The sequence below is a fragment of the Gymnoscopelus microlampas genome, assembly GCF_963454915.1.
Source record: "Gymnoscopelus microlampas genome assembly, chromosome: 12".
Lineage (NCBI taxonomy): Eukaryota > Metazoa > Chordata > Actinopteri > Myctophiformes > Myctophidae > Gymnoscopelus > Gymnoscopelus microlampas.
The window spans coordinates 53,913,787-53,935,607 of record NC_139949.1 but is presented as its reverse complement, the minus strand read 5'-3'; the positions used below and the strand labels follow the sequence as shown (position 1 = coordinate 53,935,607).

Below are 21,821 nucleotides of genomic sequence, written 5' to 3'. Positions count from 1 at the left end.
TGACAATTTCGTCAACAAATAAAAACTAGACTAAAATGTTAGTGAGGGATCTAGTGGAGAAGTGATCCAGTAGAACTAAAAGACAAGTCACTTTATGTTTGGTTGCGCTCGTGTGTTGCGCTCTGAAAATAGCAGATCTACAAGCTCACAAGCTTGTAGATCTGCTATTTTCAGTATGCAACCAAGTGTAAAATCAGGCGCCATCTGATTAGTCGACTATAATCTTATGATATATATGAGATCTGGTGTCGATCCTTCTCCGTCAAACTTAGGATATGCGACGATCCCAACGTGGAGATCCTAGGCATGACTTTAAGACCTTTCTATCTTCCCCGCGAATTTGGGTGCATTTTACTGTTTCTAGTATATGTGCCTCCTAAAGGGCCGGGAAGAGCGGCACAAGCAGCAAAAAACATTTCTGACTGTGTACACGGACTGCAACTGCAGTATCCAGAGGCACCAGCCATCGTGCTTGGGGACTTAAATCAGTGCTATCTGGACACCGTGTTGCCAGGATTCGAACAATATGTTAAGGATGCGACTAGGAAAAATAACATTCTGGACAAGTGTTATGTGAACATTCCAAAAGCATATGTTGCCACGGTTGGGCCGCCTATATTGACCTCTGATCATAATGTCGTGTGCTTAACTCCAGTCTATAAGTCAAAACTGAAGAGGGGAAAACTGGAGAAGAAAGTAGTTAGGACATGGACAAATGAAAGCAAGGAACAACTAAAAGCATGCCTGGACTGTACAGATTGGGACACATTTAGAGAAGGTTCATTGGACAAAACAACCAATGTTACAAATGATTATATTAATTTTTGTGTACAGCTGGTTGTTCCTACAAAGGAAATTAAAATCTTTCCGAACAATAAATCATATGTGACCAAGGACATAAAAGATGTAATAAATGAAAGGAAAATAGCCTTCATAAACAAAGACTTCGGTGCACTCAAGTTGACGGAAAGAAAGCTCAAAACAAAAATGAGGCAGGCAAAATTGACACATAGACAGCATCTAGAGGATGCGTTTAAAGCCAAAAATCACAAAAAGGCGTGGGATACTATCAAATCCATGACAGGAATGTCATCCCCAACCAAACCTATTGTGACAGATAATGAACTTGGCTTTTCTAATGACCTAAATACTTTCTTTGCCAGATTCGAATCATTACGCGATTCCTCTAAGTGCACTGAAATACTCAAGGCTGTAACACCTGCCCCCTCAGACAGAATTGTCATCACTGAAGAGGATGTCAGAAAAGTGTTTCGGTGTACTAACACAAGGAAAGCCAATGGGCCGGACGAGTGCAGTGCTTTTCTCCTCAAAAACTTTGCATCTGAGTTGGCTCCTGTGTGGCAACCAATTTTTCAAACCTCTGTAGACACACACACAATTCCTCTGTGTTGGAAAACCTCACACATAAAACCACTACCCAAAATCCAATGTCCAAAAGAACATAAGGATTATAGACCCATAGCTCTCACTTCAGTGATCATGAAATCACTGGAAAGAATACTGTTGCAACATCTTGTAAGTATAACTAAAGACAAATTTGACCCCTGTCAGTTTGCTTATAAGAAAGGTTGCGGTACAGAGGATGCGGTTGTCACACTGGTCCACTTCATTACAAAACACCTAGATAAGTCTAATAAGAATTATGCAAGGGTGCTGTTCTTAGACTTCTCTTCAGCTTTCAATACAATACAGTCTGATATTCTGGTGTCAAAGATGGTGCAGTTGCAACTGAATCCATACTTAATTCACTGGTATGCTTCATTCCTTACTAACAGAGTACAGAGGGTGAAAGTGAACAAAACCCTCTCCGCAGCATTAACTACTAATGTTGGTGCTCCCCAGGGTTGCGTAAGCTCAGCTGTACTTTTCACCCTTTATACTGACAGCTGTCGTACTGAGGAATGTCTGTCTGAATGTCGCACTGACAAAACAGACCAATACATTCTAAAGTACTCTGACGATACAGTTTTGATTTCCCTTTTGGATAGTTCCAGTGATCCTGGACTGCACCAACACAGAGTAAATAAGGTGGTGGAGTGGAGCGATAACAACGCTCTTATCATTAACACAAAAAAGACAGAGGAGATTGTTTTTGGTGCCCCACTAGAGATACACAGATCCCCCATAACTATTCATAGTGAACAGATCAACCAGGTATGTTCGTATATATACCTAGGAGTAGTAATTGACCACCTTCTGTCATGGAAAGAACAGATTGAATCAGTGGGTAAGAAGACAAAGCAAAGAGTCTATTTCCTTCGCCGTTTGAGATCTTTTGGTGCTAGTAGACAGATTCTTCTTTTGTTTTTCACTTCTGTTATAATGAGTGTTCTTCAGTACTGTAGTACCACCTGGTATGGATGTCTGTCTGTAGCCTTAAAGTCACAACTGCTGCAGCAACTGAACATTTGTTCAAAGATTGTTGGACAGCCACTTCAGAGGCTCTATACAACTACGTATAATGATAGTATGATAAGGTTGGCAAGGAATATCACTTCAAACACTAGCCATGCTTTGTATGGAGAATATAGGTTGCTGCCTTCAGGAAGGAGATACGGTGTTCCTACATACAATAAGGTCAAACTGAAGAGGTCCTTTGTCCATCAGACGACACTGAGGCTTAATCAGGATTTATAGGCCAAGGGTAGGCTGAGAGGTGGACATTGCTCTTGTCTTTGTATGTCTTTATGTATGTATTTTGTATTGTGTTTTGTTTTTCTTGTGTCATGTCAAATGTGTGAACTGTTTATTGTTGCATACATGGCTGCTGGGTCGCAAGACAAATTTCAGTGTGAACTGACAATAAAGTATTATCGTATCGTATTATCGTATCGTATCGGAGAATTTACCGCATAATCAGCAAAATGGCGCATAATTATGCGGGGGTAACGGTTTTTCAAAAAGGCTGCATCGCATCGCATAATATGCGCATATTTCGCATTTTTCTCAACTTTTCACATATCGCATATTTCGCATATTGCCGCATATTTCACAACTTTCCGCATATTTCACCGCATAAAATTGCAAAGAAACCCGCATATTTCATAGCAAAATCAAGGATTTTAGCCTGCGTTTTTCTGGAGGGTCTAATATCAGTTCTGTTCATATTTCACTAAACTCACCATTTGTTTTGGTCGCAGGCCGGCCGTAATCTCATCACAGACAGACACACAACTGTAATTTCAGCAGCACAGTCAGTCAGTAGATATTCCTCGTTGGTCGTTAAGTAAGCATGTAAATCCATAGCTGTCACTCTTAACACACAGACTCAGTTCTATTAGTGCAGACTTCTACTTTGTGTTCCTTTCTCTTCTCTTGGTCGCTTGTCATCTACGTATCTAGACAAGTCCATACGCTTATGTTGCCATATTTTGTGAGAGAAGAAAGCAACCAGGTCTAGGAAAACAAGCCCAAAAGAAGCAACTATTATCTGCTATTTTCAAAAACCCTTGCAATAAAATGTGGAATATTTTGGAATATTCCTTGTAATTATTATTTAAACCAGTGGTTCTCAAATATTTTCATGAACATGTTTTGTGCCAGGGAGCATTTGTGTTGTTAAAAAAAAAATCCAAATATTCCACATTTTATTGCAAGAGTTATTTGAAAATAGCAGATCTACAAGCTCACAACGCGCTGTGAGCTTGCCACGGGGGGGATAGAGCCGGGCAACGGGAAATGGTAGCGTTGGGGGGTTTAGGCGCTAGTGTGGCGTTTACGCGTCTCTCAGAAAGGTCAAGGATAAAACACAAAAACGTCAGTGACTTATTGCCCACTGAGATAAACATGTGTCGTCCCATAAAAGTTTGCAGAAGGAAACAAAAGCGACATCAAGATGTGAAGATGATTGTGTTGTTGTTTTTCCTCTCACTTGTTGAACACTAAAATAAAAAGTCAATATTTGGTCCATCCTGAGATATTTAATGAGAAGGAGAGGTTCAGCTGCTGATGAAGGAACTGGAGGATAGTTTGTCCTGTCCATCTTTTCACTGTTTATTTCATGGCTCACTTTGATAGATTGCTTTGTTACTGTATACTGGAGACACGTTAAAAAGATGAGCACCAATGCAACCATCCTGAACAGCGGCTGGCAGTAGACATACACACACACACACACACACACACACACACACACACACACACACACACACACACACACACACACACACACACACACACACACACACACACACACACGCACAGCTTCATTCTTCTAGGTAGTCTACAGCCTCCTGTAACATACAGACAGTATGATGCTGAAAAACTCTGAAAAACTCGTAAAATTTGATTTTCAACACCATGTGTTTTGTGCCTGTCGTCTTCCTCCAGGGGGAGCTAGAGAGGGAGCAGCTGGACAGACAGAGACTGGAGGAAGAAGCTGCTGACACTAGAGACGCCCTGAAGAAGGTACGTGCACAGACACACACACACACACACACACACACACACAGACACACACACACACACACACACACAGACAGACAGACAGACAGACAGACAGACAGTATTATATAGTATTTTAATACAAGTAAGACGCGCGAACGCTGGAAGCGAACGCAGCTCGAAAATATTGTGTATTTACGGACTTTGTGTGTGTGTGTGTGTGTGTGTGTGTGTGTGTGTGTGTGTGTGTGTTTGTGTTTTGACTGTAGCTGCACTCTGGCGCACTCTGTCGGCCGCACCCAGGCAGTGCACTGCACACAGACAGACACACACACACAAGCCGAGCAGACTTTCATAGTAAGCTCCACTTGGGCGGAGGCGCGCCTCCTTCCGCGTTCGCAATTATATCATTTTCCATCTGGCACAAATTAGCCGCCTACTACATGTGCTTTTGCCGGCATGGGGTCCTTTAACGTCCAGACAACCACGCAGTGACTAAAGGCAGCTAAAGAGAGAGAAACTTAACTGAGGATTTAAAACAAAATAAAAAAATCACACCCTGTGTGAAGGTAGCGGCGCCTTTGATACATTATGTCATCGATATGTGTTTATAATGTGTTTATAGCCATGTGTCACGTGAATCACTTTGTTGACGGGTCTGACCAATCAGAGCGTTGACGGGTCTGACCAATCAGAGCGTTGACGGGTCTGACCAATCAGAGCGTTGACGGGTCTGACCAATCAGAGCGTTGACAGTGAACACGGACAAAGTCAGGTATAGAGCAGGACCCGCTCTATACCTAAAGGTAAAAAGAAGGGGGGGATAAAAGTTTGGCGTGGGAGTGATTTAGTGTTAGAGTTCTTAACCTTAATGGGTTAATAGTGTTTTATAGTGGTGTTGTGTTGTTTTATAGTGGTGTTGTGTTGTGTTGTGTTGTGTTGTGTTGTGTTGTGTTGTGTTGTGTTGTGTTGTGTTGTGTTGTGTTGTGTTGTGTTGTTTTAATAGGTGTTGTGTTGTGTTTCTAGGTCAGAGAGGTGGTGTTGCTCCTCTCCTCCAGTGAGACCGTACTGAAGAGGGAAGTGTCCGAGAAGACGGACGCTCTGGACAAAATGGCCGCCCTGAGCGAGGCTCTGGCCACAGACAAGAGAGAGCTGAACGCACAACTCCAACAGGTAGAACAGTCTATATGTACTGAGCCATACTACACGGGTCAACGGGTCACAGAATATTTACATCCAGTATGATATTTGAAGAGAATATACATTACATTACATTACATTACATTACAGTCATTTAGCAGACGCTTTTATCCAAAGCGACTTACAATAAGTGCATTCAACATAGGTAGGGAACAAAACTACTAATCACCAGAAGTCTGAAGTGCATTTCCTGTAAAAACAAGCAACCAAGAGTATACCTAGCGCTAAGGTAAAGGTGCAATATATCAGCTACCTACTTCCTTAAACAGATGAGACACAATAGCAAAATCAAATGAGCAAAAGGGTATCAACTAAACAAGATCCAATAAAACAGTACCACAATAAAACAAGAGTTCGTACAGCTAGTTAACAACAAGTAGGCCAGGCACAGAGGAAGGGTAGTGTTTCCTGAAGAGGTGGGTTTTCAGCCTGCGGTGAAAGATGGGCAGTGTCTCTGCTGTCCTGACATCAGTGTCTCTGCTGTCCTGACATCAGTGACTCTGCTGTCCTGACACCAGTGTCTCTGCTGTCCTGACATCAGTGACTCTGCTGTCCTGACATCAGTGTCTCTGCTGTCCTGACATCAGTGTCTCTGCTGTCCTGACATCAGTGTCTCCTGACATCAGTGTCTGTGCTGTCCTGACATCAGTGTCTCTGCTGTCCTGACATCAGTGAATCCGCTGTCCTGACATCAGTGTCTCTGCTGTCCTGACATCAGTGTCTCTGCTGTCCTGACATCAGTGTCTGTGCTGTCCTGACATCAGTGTCTCTGCTGTCCTGACATCAGTGTCTCTGCTGTCCTGACATCAGTGTCTGTGCTGTCCTGACATCAGTGTCTCTGCTGTCCTGACATCAGTGTCTCTGCTGTCCTGACATCAGTGTCTCTGCTGTCCTGACATCAGTGTCTCTGCTGTCCTGACATCAGTGGGGAGATATTTTTTGTTTTTTCTTCGTTTTGTTTTCTGACCTCCATTACACCTTTAAACAAACTGAACTTTGAACATTCAGTGGATGTTCTGTGGTCTGGGGGTTTTATGAATAATTAGGCTAAAAAAGTGCTGGGATTGGCCCCTGGACTTTGATGTCATAGCCCATTAATCCCGCCCCCTCTCCTCCCTGCCCCTCCCCTCTCCTTGTAAATAAATTGTGTGTGTGTGTGTGTGTGTGTGTGTGTGTGTGTGTGTGTGTGTGTGTGTGTGTGTGTGTGTGTGTGTGTGTGTGTGTGTGTGTGTGTGCGTGCAGGTAGAGTTGGAGTTGTCACAGTGTCAGTACCAGCTCCAGACAGCAGAGGGAGACGTCTCATCTCTACGCAGAGAGCTCAAAGCTCTTAACCTGGAGTTCTGTCAACTCAGGTGAGTCTGATTATTATACATTATTATACATTATTATACATTATTATAGACTCAAGCATAATTCCACAGGGTGGCAGGCTATTTTCCAAAACTATTGGAAGTGGACATGTGTACACAGCCAGCGTTAACTCAATGGAAAATGTACTCTGTGTACACCGTGTACAGAGGGTTTCCAAAGGGGTCCATGGCTGATTCCCAAAGTGTGGTTCGGGGACACTATAGCCTAGACATGTTCATGTAAAACTATTGCCCGTGGACACAGTGGTTAATCTCAAGTGCAAAGGGGCTACAGGGCTGACAAGAGCCTAGTACAGCCTAATAGAGCCTATTAGAGTCTAGTAAGGCCTAGAACATTCTAGTCTAGCCTATTCCAGCTGGACCCAGCCCTGTAGAGCTTATTACAGATATTTAACTACCCCCATACCCTAGGCTATTCTCCCAGTGGGCTGGACTTTGTGTGCTGGAATGTGCCCGACTGCTGGGCTCTGGTGGGCTATAATGGGCTATAATGGGCTCTGGTGGGCTATAATGGGCTATAATGGGCTCTGGTGGGCTGTGCTTTGCTCTGTTAGGTTGTACGGGGCAGTACTATACTATAGCCTAGAAATGTTCATGTAAAACTATTGCCGGTGGACACAAACCCATGTAAAACTATTGCCCGTGGACACAGTGGTTAATCTCAAGTGCAAAGGGGCTACAGGACTGACAAGAGCCTAGTACAGCCTAATAGAGCCTATTAGAGTCTAGTAAGGCCTAGAACATTCTAGTCTAGCCTATTCCAGCTGGACCCAGCCCTGTAGAGCCTATTACAGTCATGTAACTACCCCCATACCCTAGGCTATTATTTATGTGTCCAGGCTTTTATTTTTTAGTTTTGCTAAAAAATAAAAGCTTGGAAATTCCTGTCCCAGCTGTTGGTACGCAAAAGCGCCTCACATCGGTATAACATGGTCTGTCTCTGTGTGTCCAGCGCTCACAGACAGACGGACAGAGACAACATGGAGGACGTGTATAGTGTGGTATAATAACATGTGTCTCTGTGTGTCCAGCGCTCAGGGACAGACGGACAGAGGACATGTATAGTGTGGTATTAGTGTGGTATAATAACATGTGTCTCTGTGTGTCCAGCGCTCACAGACAGACAGACAGAGGACGTGTATAGTGTGGTATAATAACATGTGTCTCTGTGTGTCCAGCGCTCACAGACAGACGGACAGAGGACATATATAGTGTGGTATTAGTGTGGTATAATAACATGTGTCTCTGTGTGTCCAGCGCTCACAGACAGACGGACAGAGACAACATGGAGGACGTGTATAGTGTGGTATTAGTGTGGTATAATAACATGTGTCTCTGTGTGTCCAGCGCTCAGGGACAGACGGACAGAGGACATGTATAGTGTGGTATTAGTGTGGTATAATAACATGTGTCTCTGTGTGTCCAGCACTCACAGACAGACGGACAGAGACACCGTGGAGGACATGTATAGTGTGGTATTAGTGTGGTATAATAACATGTGTCTCTGTGTGTCCAGCGCTCAGGGACAGACAGACAGAGACACCGTGGAGGAGGAGCGGGACAGAGCCAGAGAGATGGAGAGAATAGCAGAGGAGAGAGAGAGAGAGCTGGACACACTGACGGAGGAGAGAGAGAGGGAGGGGCGAGAGCTGGAGGAGGTGAGGAGACTGATCAATAACATTATGATCATGTTATAGAATATATTGATCAATAGCATGATCGTATATTATAGATCTATGCATCATATGCATAACATATATTACACGTGTAAAGAACTGGGGGAAATAAGCCTAAAGCGCCATTCACACTGAGCACCATCTATAGAACTAGAACTAGAACGAGAAAATAATAGGGAAAGTGTCATTTGTAGATTTCTTTGGCTATTCGAGAGAGAGAGAGAGAGAGAGAGAGAGAGAGAGAGAGAGAGAGAGAGAGAGAGAGAGAGAGAGAGAGAGAGAGAGAGAGAGAGAGAGAGAGAGAGAGAGAGAGAGAGAGAGAGAGAGAGAGAGAGAGAGAGAGAGAGAGAGAGAGAGAGAGAGAGAGAGAGAGAGAGAGAGAGAGAGAGAGAGAGAGAGAGAATCAGGTTTATTGTCACATCACAGGTTTACAAGGTAAAAAAGTGGGTGAAATTTGTTTTTGTACATCATTCCCATCGCAACGTTAAATTCTGTAGAAAGAAGAGTGAGGAGAGAGAGAAGAAGAAGAAGAAGAGGGGTAGGGGTTAAGTGGGAAGGAGATCAACAAGAGAACAATAGAAGCCAAAAACAAGTTATCTACATATTTACAAAGTACCTGAGATAAGAGACAGACTAAGGTGCCTGAGCATAGCAGCAATGTATGTATACTGTGCATGATATACTTATAGACGCTAAGGTGCTTAGAGAGAAAAAAAGCGCAATAAAAAAGACCAACAAAAAAAAGTTTGTGCGTTATACATGTGATTAAGGTGCAGAAGCCTAAGGGTGGACTGACCCTGGTATAATCCTCTTAATGTTTAATCTTCAAGTGTTTCTTCAAATTAGCATTTTGACTAAAGCTTTTGCCACAAAATGTACAATTAAACAGAGAGAGAGAGAGAGAGAGAGAGAGAGAGATCTAACTTTGTGTGTTTTTTCATAAATTAACGCCCTACTTGATCATACAAACTGAGCACACACACTCCCTGGATGCCAGAGCAGAACCTCTGCCCCAAATTCTTCACATGGGCCTGCAGGGTTATAGCGCAGATTTTGGCATTTCTTGACAGTACTCTTACAGATTTTGTCCACACACAAGTATCAAAAGTATCAGATCTACAAGCTTGTAGATCTGCTATTTTTTATGTTTTTGAATCCTGAAAAGTATCAGTTTTGGACATAATGACAGAGACGATATAATTCTCTGTCGGGTCTCGGACAAAAACACATTGTAAAAAAAAAAAGCACACCGGAGCCGAGATACAGGATGTTTAAGTAATAAGTTAACCAGGGAGTGAATGGAGCGGTGCATCTTCAGATCACGTTATCTCTGGTTCTGTGTGAATGGAGCGGTGCATCTTCAGATCACATTATCTCTGGTTCTGTGTGAATGGAGCGGTGCATCTTCAGATCACGTTATCTCTGGTTCTGTGTGAATGGAGCGGTGCATCTTCAGATCACGTTATCTCTGGTTCTGTGTGAATGGAGCGGTGCATCTTCAGATCACGTTATCTCTGGTTCTGTGTGAATGGAGCGGTGCATCTTCAGATCACGTTATCTCTGGTTCTGTGTGAGAAAAGAAGTCTTCATGAGACGTTTTTGGCAGTGAGAGAGTTAAAGGAGAGTTCCGGTCATTTTAGGTTCCGTGTTTGATGCGTCGCTAATCACTCACCAACATACAAAGGAAACGTTGAATATTTCCAGATCTGCCCCTGTCGTCCATTCTGCAGACCCCTTACAGCGGCATAATGGGAGACGTGTGTAAGAGTGAAAATCGTCTATTATAACATTATAATAAGTCTGTTTTTTTTTCTCCTAGTACTCATGGTGGAGTCTCATGATACTCAAACATGCGCTGAATGTCCCGCATGAGCTACTGCGTGTGCAGAATGACATGACGCTGGTTTCTCACAAAATCTGCCAGAATTATTTCTGGCCAGTGCGATTATTTTTTTCTTTTTTTCAAAGTAAAGAAAAAGTGCTTAAGAAGCGAGATACAGCCTTTTTCAGTTATAACAAAGAGTGGATGGAGCTGCAAATCTTCAGATAATGATATCTTGGATTCTGAACATTTTTTTCAAAAAAAAAAAATAATAATTCTTTTTTTTTTTTTAAACACATCATTGGCACGTTGTGCCATTGCGGTAAAACATGTGAAACACGTCAATGGCACTCAATGAGTTACTAGACGACTGTCTTGTACGACTTCCAGTGTATGATTTGTTTTGTATTTTGTTTTATGTTTTTATGTGTGTAGCTGTGTGCGCAGCACAGTGCGGTGTGTGTGGAGCTGAGAGGAGCTCAGGAGGAGCTGAGCCGGGCTCAGGAGGAGCAGAGGAGAGCAGACAGGGAGAGACAGCACCTCCTCACACACAGCCAGCGTCTGCAGGAGGCGCACGTCTCTCTGGAGGAGCACACACTCACTCTGGAGGAGGACCTGAAGGAGACCAGGTACGACTCATACTAGTGTGGTTGTCAACACACAATAGAACTTGGGCGACTTTATTGTCTCGCCGAAAGGCATGAAGAGTAGAGGGGTGTGTCACTAATTTCATGAAACGATACGATACGATATTGGGCTCACAACATCGATATGATATCGATACGATACGATATATGGCACTTTTTTATTATGAAAATATATGGGAGGGGGGAAAGCAAATGCAAACAAATATTTCTGTTTTGCATTATTCAGACATGCAAACTTGTAGCTTTTCAGCTACAATAGCCGTTTTGAATCCAAATAGGGCATTAGTGTGACACCTGACCCGAAAACAAAACAAAACATGTTGTCACACTTTTCACCTCGGGGCTGTTTGCATGCCTGATTATTATGATTGTTTAAAAAAAAAAATATATATATATATATATTTATTTTATTTTTTCTCCAAAACGATACATATTGTCACAAACATGTATTGCGATATATTGCGGGACGATATATCGGCACACCCCTAATGAAGAGAAAGTATGTTTTGCACCCAGTGGCTCTCATTTATCAACACAGCGTATAAACCGGCGTATATTTTTCCATATATTCGGCCGTACACCAACGTCGAAGTCACATTTATCAACGCATCCTACACAGCTGATCCCAGCGTACATTGGGTCCCAGCGTTGATAAATCTCACGTCTGAAAACGAGCCTCATTTAAATAACACGCCCTTAAATATACAACATGAAGATTGAAGAACCAGAATACGACCAAAGAAGACATCATGAAAAGCCAATAAGAAAGCGTTTCGCCTCGCCACACACGCACACGCACACGCACACGCCCCTCTCTCTCTCTCACTCACACACACACACACACACACACACACACATGCGCCCGCCTGTAGTGTAGCGGTACATGAGACTCGGGCGGAATGCAGTGATTCCGTGCCGCCACGTTAATATTGGAGCGTCGGGTTTATATCCTTAACCCAGCCAGGTTGTGTAGCCTACATAACTCTCTATGACATAACTCCATAACATAGGACAAGCTACTGTAAGTTTGTAGACCTCACTGTCAGTGAAAAGATGGTTGGGGCTCCCGAAAATTCTCTCGCAGAAGCACTGCTGCGCTGCTATGCTGAAAATAGCAGATCTACAAGCTCACAACACGTCGCAATGCGACCTGTTGTGAGCTTGTAGATCTGCTATTTTCAATACAGACAGATCTACAATCTTATCTGAATGACTGTTAAAGCAGTTTGTTTAAATTACTTTATAAAATGTTATATTTTCACAGGGATTATTTATTAGTGTAGATATACACATTTAGGAGTGGATTATGTGTCCAGAGGCCTCTCAGACAGTCAAACAATGGTGCTCCGCAGGTCTAGAATGGAATAAACGGGCGCAGCCAACGTCAACAACTGGTCTCGACCAGACGTGAGATCTCAGCGTAAAGTAGGATGAAGCCCACGTCAGGATATATTGATAAATGCTGAAAGGTGCGGTGATATCGCCGTACGCTCATTATTCGGGCTGCACCGCGTTGATAAATGAGGGCCAGAGTGTGTGTGTCATTCTGTCTGAGAACAGCTAATCTCCGGCACTGTTGGCTTGATCGCAGTGTAGATTTTGTCGACTAAAACTGTGACAAAAAATGTTTGTCGACTACCTTTATTCACTGACCAAAACTACATAAAAACTAAGTTATGATGACTAAAGACTAAATATATTGACAATTTCATCAACAAATATAAAAACTAGACTAAAATGTTAGTGAGGGATCTAGTGGAGAAGAGATCCAGTAGAACTAAAAGACAAGTCATTTTATGTTTGGTTGAGCTCGGGTGTTGCGCTCTGAAAATAGCAGATCTACAAGCTCACAACGCGTCGCAGCGTGACGCGTTGTGAGCTTGTAGATCTGCTATTTTCAGCATGCAACCAAGTTGTAAAATCATCCATTACGACGGCATCAAGGCACCGCCAACATACATTTTAGTCGACTAAAATCTTCAGAATTACTAAAATGTGACTAAAACTAAATCAAAATGTGCTGTCAAAATCAACACTGCCTGATGGCAGTGAAACTGAGCACACATACTGCCTGGATGCCAGAGCAGAACCTCTGCCCCAAAGTCTTCACATGGGCCTGCAGGGTTATAGCGCAGATTTTTGGCAAAACACACATTTCTTGACAGTACTCTTACAGATTTTGTCCAAACATCACGCAAATCTGTACACAGTATCTCTACATGTCATTACATGAAACCACTCTTTCAGATTATTCATATTCCATCCTGATTGGCTAAGAATGGCTTCCAAAGTTTACAGGCGTGGCTCCGTTTTGAACAACATGCCTCACATCATGAACACAGTGTGCGATTTCCGTGACATTCTCACGAGGCCGAGGAAGACAAGTTAGTGGGTTAGTGGTTAGTGGGTCTAGAGCGCATCAATGGCCATGTGGACAAGTACCAATAGACCCTTTGCTAAACCCCACCCCAAAAGCGATTGTCCAATGCCAGCTTAGCAACCGTTGTTAGCCTGGCACAGGTCTGGCAAACTTTCGTCACCTGCCATAGCTGTCACTGTTATTTCGCCCACACACACGCACACACACGCACACGCACACACACACACACACACACACACACACACACACACACACACACACACACACACACACACACACACACACACACACACAATCATTTGCAACATAATAGCAAGAACAGGAATACCACGATAACGCAATGGTGACTATGAACCAGCAACAGATTCCACTTACCCACAACTGGAGGGTTCTTTTCCCAAGCTGAAATCTGCGCTTAAACTGGAAGGCTATGGCTGTGCCTGAGTTGTTGAACACAGCTTAACGTTTGGAATGGGAAAGTATTACACGACTCACTCGCCCAGGTGGTGTCAATGATACTAATCACCGTAATCGTAACACAATTCAGAATCCCAGCGATGCCTGTTTCGAATTCTGCACGTTAAAGTATATTCATTCATTTGTTCGTCTATTTATTAACTGCTACTGTAGTCTTACCCTGCGGTACATGAAAACTCCTGTTACAGTCATGGATCAACTTCAACCTGGTGTTTGCACTTTCTCCATTTACGGTCCGTACATCTATATAAACGTTCAGATTTCAAATATAAATTGCTTATGCTATGGCCACGGATGTTAAAATTATGCACGGGACTCTCAAAAGTACCCGTATATTCTGTGTTGTTCAATAAAAAGCATTTTAATCCGATCGGTGGCCATTTTCTCATAGAGTTATAATGTATCAGAGTGCAATACACCTACCAACCGATAGGGTCGCTTAGTTGAACGCATATGGAGACAATGGCCACTGATCAGATTAAAATGCTTTTAATTGAACAATACGGATGATACGGGTACTTTTGAGAACCCGTACATAAATGTAACATCCGTGGCCATGGGATAAGCACTTTATATTATGAAATATGAACGTTTCTGTAGATGTACGGGCTGTAAATGGAGAAAGTGCAAACACCAGGTTGAAGTTCATCCATGACGGTCGTGACAGTCGACCGTCGTGTATCCATGGCTATTACTCCCTCTAACATTTCCCATGTTTTTAGTTCATTGAAATAATGTCATGCACATTTGTCCAGTGCATAGCCTACTGCAGGCCTTGTTGACTAGATTTAGAAGAGATTTTGAAGCTCTTGCTGCTGAAATGATGGATTATTTTTAAGGGGAAAAGCCATCATTTAACATGCAAGTCAATGGGTGAGAAGCAGAGTTTGCCAGGCGCTGCCAGGCCTGGGTGTGACTAACTTTGCACCACCAGTCACAGAGTGGAGTGGGTGGGGCTTAGCGAAGGGTCCATTGACTCAAAAACGCGCCCATGGCAGTTAAAGAGTTAATACTGTAGGTCTCTCTCTCTCTCTCCTCGTCTCTAGGGGCGTGTCGGTGTCTCTCGGCCAGCAGCTCTCTCTCTCTCAGCAGCAGACGTCTGACCTTGAGATCCAGACGTGTCACCTTCACACCCAGATACACACCCTGATGCAGGCTAAACACACACTGCACGGTGAGTGTGTGTGTGTGTGTGTGTGTGTGTGTGTGTGGGTGTGTGTGTGTGTGTGTGTGTGTGTGTGTGTGTGTGTGTGTGTGTGTGTGTGTGTGTGTGTGTGTGTGTGTGTGTGTGTGTGTGGGTGTGTGTGTGTGTGTGTTTGTGTGTGTGTGTGTGTGTGTGTGTGTGTGTGTGTGTGTGGGTGTGTGTGTGTGTGTGTGTGTGTGTGTGTGTGTGTGTGTGTGTGTGTGTGTGTGTGTGTGGGTGTGTGTGTGTGTGTGTGTGTGTGTGTGTGTGTGTGTGTGTGTGTGTGTGTGTGTGTGTGTGTGTGTGTGTGTGTGTGTGTGGGTGTGGGTGTGGGTGTGTGTGTGTGTGTGTGTGTGTGTGTGTGTGAGAGTGTGTACGCGTGTGTGTGCACGCAGTGTGTTTAAATGTTGTGTTTTCAGTGTCTTTAAACCATTAACTCATTCAGTGCCCGGCTTATTATTTATGGAATTTTGGCTCTGAGTGCCACAGCCAAAATTCGTTGTAAAAAAAAAAGTGCTCAGGAGCCGAGATACAGCCTTTTTAAGTAAGAAGTTAAACAAAGAGTGAACGGAGCAGCAAATCTTCAAATCATCATATCTTGGGTTGTGCGTGTCGTTCTGTCTGGGAACAGCTAATCTCCGGCACTGTTGGCTTGATCGCAGTGTTGATTTTGTCGACTAATGAAACGAAAAATGTTGGTCGACTACCTTTATTCACTGACCAAAACTACATAAAAACTAAATAAAAACTAAGCTATGACGACTAAAACTAAGACTAAATATGTTGACAATTTCGTCAACAAATAAAATCAGTGAGGGATCTAGTGGAGAAGAGATCCAGTCACTTTATGTTTGGTTGCGCTCGGGCGTTGTGCTCTGAAAATAGCAGATCTACGTTGTGAGCTTGTAGATCGGTGGCGCACGGGGCGTCAGGCCACGTAACGTCTTAGACGTCATGTGGCACTGAATGAGTTAAGACTGGGAATGCTTCTGTGTCATTTTAGATGTCTTTGGGCAATTTTTTGAAAAATCTGTAACATTTTTGCAAATCTGTGAATATATATATTTTTTAAAGTTAACCTCTAATCTTTGCTTCTGGGGGGTCCCTGGAACAACATACTTTGAGATGGGGGTCCGCGGCCAAATACATATCATTCTGGGGGTCCTTGACATGAAAAGGTTTCTATAAATTCCACAAATTCTATAGATTCGACAAATGTTTTCTAAATCCTATCTTGTATTGAAAAAACGTATGTTGCTGTAATCAGTGGTTCTCAAACTTTTTTCATGATATTTTACGATTTTCTAACTTTTTCACGATGTTTTCAAAATAGCAGATCTACAAGCGGTTAAATAATTGTGGTGGTCCTTGACATGAACAAGTTTGAGCACCACTAATATAGAAACAAACTGTTGGGATTTAGAAGACATTTGTAGAATCGATTTGAGTTAAAGGTAGGGTAAGTGATATTTTTGTGTTAAAACAAAAAGTATTTTGTTAAAAGGTTAAAGCACTATATTCTGATAGTAATCATTGCTATAGAGTGTTTGTTCAGTAACAGGAGTCTCCCCGTCTCTCCAGCTCTTTAATAAACAGAAAATACATTTTCCGGTAGGTGTCAAAATCTCAGCCAATCAGGAGAAAGTACCCATTTTTAAGCTTAATTTATATAGTGTTCCAGTTCCAATTTTGTCTGCTCATTTCTTAGCGTCATCACTTCCAATTTCACTTGTTTAATCTGTATCCTGATTGAGTTCTCTGTCCTGGTTGGATTAAATTGGAAATGAAACTGAAACTGAAACGAAAATGCATTTTCTGTTTTATAAAGAGCTGGAGAGACAAGGAGACTCCTTTTACTGAACAAACACTCTATAGTAATGAGTACTATCACAATATAGAGCTATTTAACACTGTTACTGAACAAACACTCTATAGTAATGAGTACTATCACAATATAGAGCTATTTAACACTGTTACTGAACAAACACTCTATAGTAATGAGTACTATCACAATATAGAGCTATTTAACACTTATTTTAACCAAAGCAAATCACTTACCCTACCTTTAAAAGAGTTCGCTTTACAAAAAACATATATATTCAAGTAATTAAAATAAGTATGAAATAATATAGTTATAGTTATAGCAAAAAATAAATCTAAAATTACACGGTATGCGTTCCTGAATTGTTTGTTTAATGTGTGTGTGTGTGTGTGTGTGTGTGTGTGTGTGTGTGTGTGTGTGTGTGTGTGTGTGTGTGTGTGTGTGTGTGTGTGTGTGTGTGTGTGTGTGTGTGTGTGTGTGTGTGTGTGTGTGTGTGTGTGTGTGTGTGTGTGTGTAGGAGAGATGCAGTGTGTTCGGGCGGAGCTGGACAGAGAGAGCAGCCTCCGCCGGGAGGAGAAGGACAGAGAGCAGGAGGAGAGAGAGAGGAGAGACGGGGAGAAGGAGAGCCAGAGGGCCGAGGAGGAGAGACTCCGGGAGGAAGCGGAGGCCATGCGGACGAGGAGGCGCGAGGACGAGGAGCAGAGGAGCCGGGAGAGAGAGGAGTGGCAGGGCGAGCGGGAGGCTCTGAACGGCGAGCTGGGGAGGAGAGACGGGGAGGTGGCGGCCCTGAGGAGCAAGGTGGAGGCGCTGGAGGAGGTGTCTGCCCTCCTGGAGGAGAGCCGGGAGGAGGTGCTGAGGCTGACCGAGCGCCTGAGGGCGGACAAGGAGGAGACAGAGAGATGGAGGGAGAGAGCCGAGGAGGCGCAGAAGGAGAAGGAGAGGTTGTCCCTCAGGCTGGCCAAGGAGGAGGCGCGAGGGAAGGAGCAACAGGCCGCCATTGAAGAGGAGCGTAACGTACGGCGTCACAAAGAGAAGGAGAAAGAGCAGGAGGTGTTTGATCTGAAGGAGAGACTGGCCTCCATGCAGGAGGAGACGCAGGCCCTCTGCCTCAGGGTAGAGGGACTGGAGAGAGACAAAGAGGAGGTGCAGAGCCAACTGAGGAGCGCCGAGCAAAGAAGGAGAGAAACGAAGGAGGAGACAGAGAGATGGAGGGAGAGAGCCGAGGAGGCGCAGAAGGAGAAGGAGAGGTTGTCCCTCAGGTTGGCCAAGGAGGAGGCGCGAGGGAAGGAGCAACAGGCCTCCATGGAAGAGGAGCGTCAAGTACGGCGTCACAAGGAGAAGGAGAAAGAGCAGGAGGTGTTTGATCTGAAGGAGAGACTCCGGCGGGCAGAAGGGGAGAGGGAGCACCTGGAGGAGAACCTGGCCTCCCTGCAGGAGGAGACGGAGGCCCTCCGCCCTAGGATGGCGGGACTAGAGAGAGACAAAGAGGAGAGAGGAGGAGATCTGGAGCGACTGCAGAGCCAGCTGAGGAGCACCGAACAGAGAAGGAGAGAAACGAAGGAGGAGACAGAGAGATGGAGGGAGAGAGCAGAGGAGGCGCAGAAGGAGAAGGAGAGGTTGTCCCTCAGGCTGGCCAAGGAGGAGGCGCGAGGGAAGGAGCTACAGGCCTCCATTGAAGAGGAGCGTAACGTACGGCTTCTCAATGAGAAGGAGAAAGAGCAGGAGGTGTTTGATCTGAAGCAGAGACTGGCCTCCATGCAGGAGGAGACGCAGGCCCTCTGCCTCAGGGTAGAGGGACTGGAGAGAGACAAAGAGGAGGCGCAGAGAGACATGGAGGCGCAGCGACGGCGCTCTTCAGCCCTGGAGAGAGACAAAGAGGAGGTGCAGAGCCTGCTGAGGAGCACCGAGCAAAGAAGGAGAGAAATGAAGGAGGAGACAGAGAGATGGAGGGAGAGAGCCGAGGAGGTGGAGAAAGAGAAGGAGAGGTTGTCGCTCAGGCTGGCCAAGGAGGAGGCGCGAGGGAAGGAGCAACAGGCCGCCATGGAAGAGGAGCGTAAAGTACAGCGTTTCAATGAGAAGGAGAAAGAGCAGGAGGTGTTTGATCTGAAGGAGAGACTGGCCTCCATGCAGGAGGAGATGCAGGCCCTCTGCCTCAGGATAGAGGGACTGGAGAGAGACAAAGAGGAGGCGCAGAGAGACATGGAGGCGCAGCGACGGCGCTCTTCAGCCCTGGAGAGAGACGAAGAGGAGGTGCAGAGCCTGCTGAGGAGCACCGAGCAAAGAAGGAGAGAAACGAAGGAGGAGACAGAGAGATGGAGGGAGAGAGCCGAGGAGGTGGAGAAAGAGAAGGAGAGGTTGTCGCTCAGGCTGGCCAAGGAGGAGGCGCGAGGGAAGGAGCAACAGGCCGCCATGGAAGAGGAGCGTAAAGTACAGCGTTTCAATGAGAAGGAGAAAGAGCAGGAGGTGTTTGATCTGAAGGAGAGACTGGCCTCCATGCAGGAGGAGACGCAGGCCCTCTGCCTCAGGATAGAGGGACTGGAGAGAGACAAAGAGGAGGCGCAGAGCCAACTGAGGAGCGCAGAGCAGAGAAGGAGAGAAACGAAGGAGGTGTCTGAGAGGTGGAGTGAGAGAGCCGAGGAGGCGCAGCAGGAGAGAGAGAGGATGGAGGAACAGCTCCGAACGACGGAATCCCAGCTCCAGAGGAGAGAAGAGGAGACGCACACACTGAACGTACGAATAGGCCTCCTGGAAGAGGAGTCAGCGAGGAGGACGGAGGAGGTGCAGAAGGAGAAGGATAGATGGAAGGACAGGACAGACGAGATGCAGAAGGAGAAGGAGAGGTTGTCCCTCAGGTTGGCCAAGGAGGAGGCGCGAGGGAAGGAGCAACAGGCCACCATGGAAGAGGAGCGTAAAGTACAGCGTTTCAATGAGAAGGAGAAAGAGCAGGAGGTGTTTGATCTGAAGGAAAGACTCCGGCGGGCAGAAGGAGAGAGGGAGCACCTGGAGGAGAACCTGGCCTCCTTGCAGGAGGAGACGGAGGCCCTCCGTCCTAGGATGGCGGGACTAGAGAGAGACAAAGAGGAGAGAGGAGGAGATCTGGAGCGACTGCAGAGCCAGCTGAGGAGCATCGAACAGAGAAGGAGAGAAACGAAGGAGGAGACAGAGAGATGGAGGGAGAGGACAGAGGAGGCGCAGAAGGAGAAGGAGAGGTTGTCCCTCAGGTTGGCCAAGGAGGAGGCGCGAGGGAAGGAGCTACAGGCCTCCATTGAAGAGGAGCGTAACGTACGGCTTCTCAATGAGAAGGAGAAAGAGCAGGAGGTGTTTGATCTGAAGCAGAGACTGGCCTCCATGCAGGAGGAGACGCAGGCCCTCTGCCTCAGGATAGAGGGACTGGAGAGAGACAAAGAGGAGGTGCAGAGCCAACTGAGGAGCACAGAGCAGAGAAGGAGAGAAACGAAGGAGGTGTCTGAGAGATGGAGTGAGAGAGCCGAGGAGGCGCAGCAGGAGAGAGAGAGGATGGAGGAACAGCTCCGAACTACGGAATCCCAGCTCCAGAGGAGAGAAGAGGAGACGCACACACTGAACGTACGAATAGGCCTCCTGGAAGAGGAGTCAGCGAGGAGGACGGAGGAGATGCAGAAGGAGAAGGATAGATGGAAGGAGAAGACAGAGGAGGCGCAGAAGGAGAAGGAGAGGTTGTCCCTCAGGCTGGCCAAGGAGGAGGCGCGAGGGAAGGAGCAGCGAGCCACCATGGAAGAGGAGCGTAAAGTACGCCGTCACAAAGAGAAGGAGAAAGAGCAGGAGGTGTTTGATCTGAAGCAGAGACTGGCCTCCATGCAGGAGGAGACGCAGGCCCTCTGCCTCCGGATGGAGGGACTGGAGAGAGACAAAGAGGAGGTGCAGAGGGATATGGAGGCGCATCAACGGCTCTCCTCAGCCTTGGAGAAGGAGAACGCTCATCTGAGAGCGGCACGCTCCAAGGAGGAGAGGAGCAGGGAGCAGGAGGCCAGGGAGAGAGAGGAGGTGCTGCGGCGGAACCTGGAGGAGGCACAGGGACAGATGGAGGTGTGTTCAAGTAATTTTTTTTAGGATAAACCCTTTAGATATACTATCTCGTTTTATTAGGAAAAACGCTTTAGATGTACCATCTGTTTTTATTAGGGAAAACCCTTTAGATGTACCATCTGTTTTTATTAGGAAAAACCCTTTAGATGTACCATCTGTTCTTATTAGGAAAAACCCTTTAGATGTACCATATGTTTTATTAGGATAAACCCTTTAGATGTACCATCTTGTTTTTATTAGGATAAACCCTTTAGATGGACCATCAGTTTTTATTAGGAAAAACCCTTTAGATGTACCATCTGTTTTTATTAGGATAAACCCTTTAGATATACCATCTGTTTTTATTAGGATAAACCCTTTAGATGTACCATCTGTTTTTATTAGGATAAACCCTTTAGATGTACCATCTCGTTTTCCAGGGGGTCCCAACATAAATACACGTCAAAGTCGTTACAAATAAATCCTATATACTGTACATACACATACATGGACAAAACCAAAAACAACCACTACGAACCTTGAAAAACATCACAGCCTTGGTATAAAATCAATGGAATGACACATTTTAAAACACTGTATTTGTTCAATACAGCGAGTGAAAAAAATAAAATAATGTAATAATATAGTTATGATGGTATGAGGTCAGGTTTACCCATATCAAAGAACATACAACTTCAACGTAAGAGGAAGACAGTTGCACGTTTAAAAACTGTGAATGATCTGATGTTAGCCGTACTTTATTCCAGTCTGAAAGTAAAGGCATGTTTACCAACGT

The 21,821-nt window shown here is 45.0% G+C and overlaps 1 protein-coding gene across 1 annotated transcript in view; it reads left to right on the top strand.

The window, feature by feature from the left end:
* Positions 1 to 21,821, top strand: part of LOC311057459 (uncharacterized protein) — a 66,333-nt gene that overhangs the window by 25,138 nt on the left and 19,374 nt on the right. Inside the window, exons 16-22 of the mRNA XM_084074416.1 lie at positions 4,351 to 4,428; positions 5,431 to 5,577; positions 6,847 to 6,956; positions 8,491 to 8,632; positions 10,908 to 11,101; positions 15,023 to 15,150; positions 17,499 to 21,046. Coding sequence (XP_083930542.1) covers positions 4,351 to 4,428; positions 5,431 to 5,577; positions 6,847 to 6,956; positions 8,491 to 8,632; positions 10,908 to 11,101; positions 15,023 to 15,150; positions 17,499 to 21,046 — 4,347 coding nt within the window. The remainder of the gene's footprint in view (positions 1 to 4,350; positions 4,429 to 5,430; positions 5,578 to 6,846; positions 6,957 to 8,490; positions 8,633 to 10,907; positions 11,102 to 15,022; positions 15,151 to 17,498; positions 21,047 to 21,821) is intronic.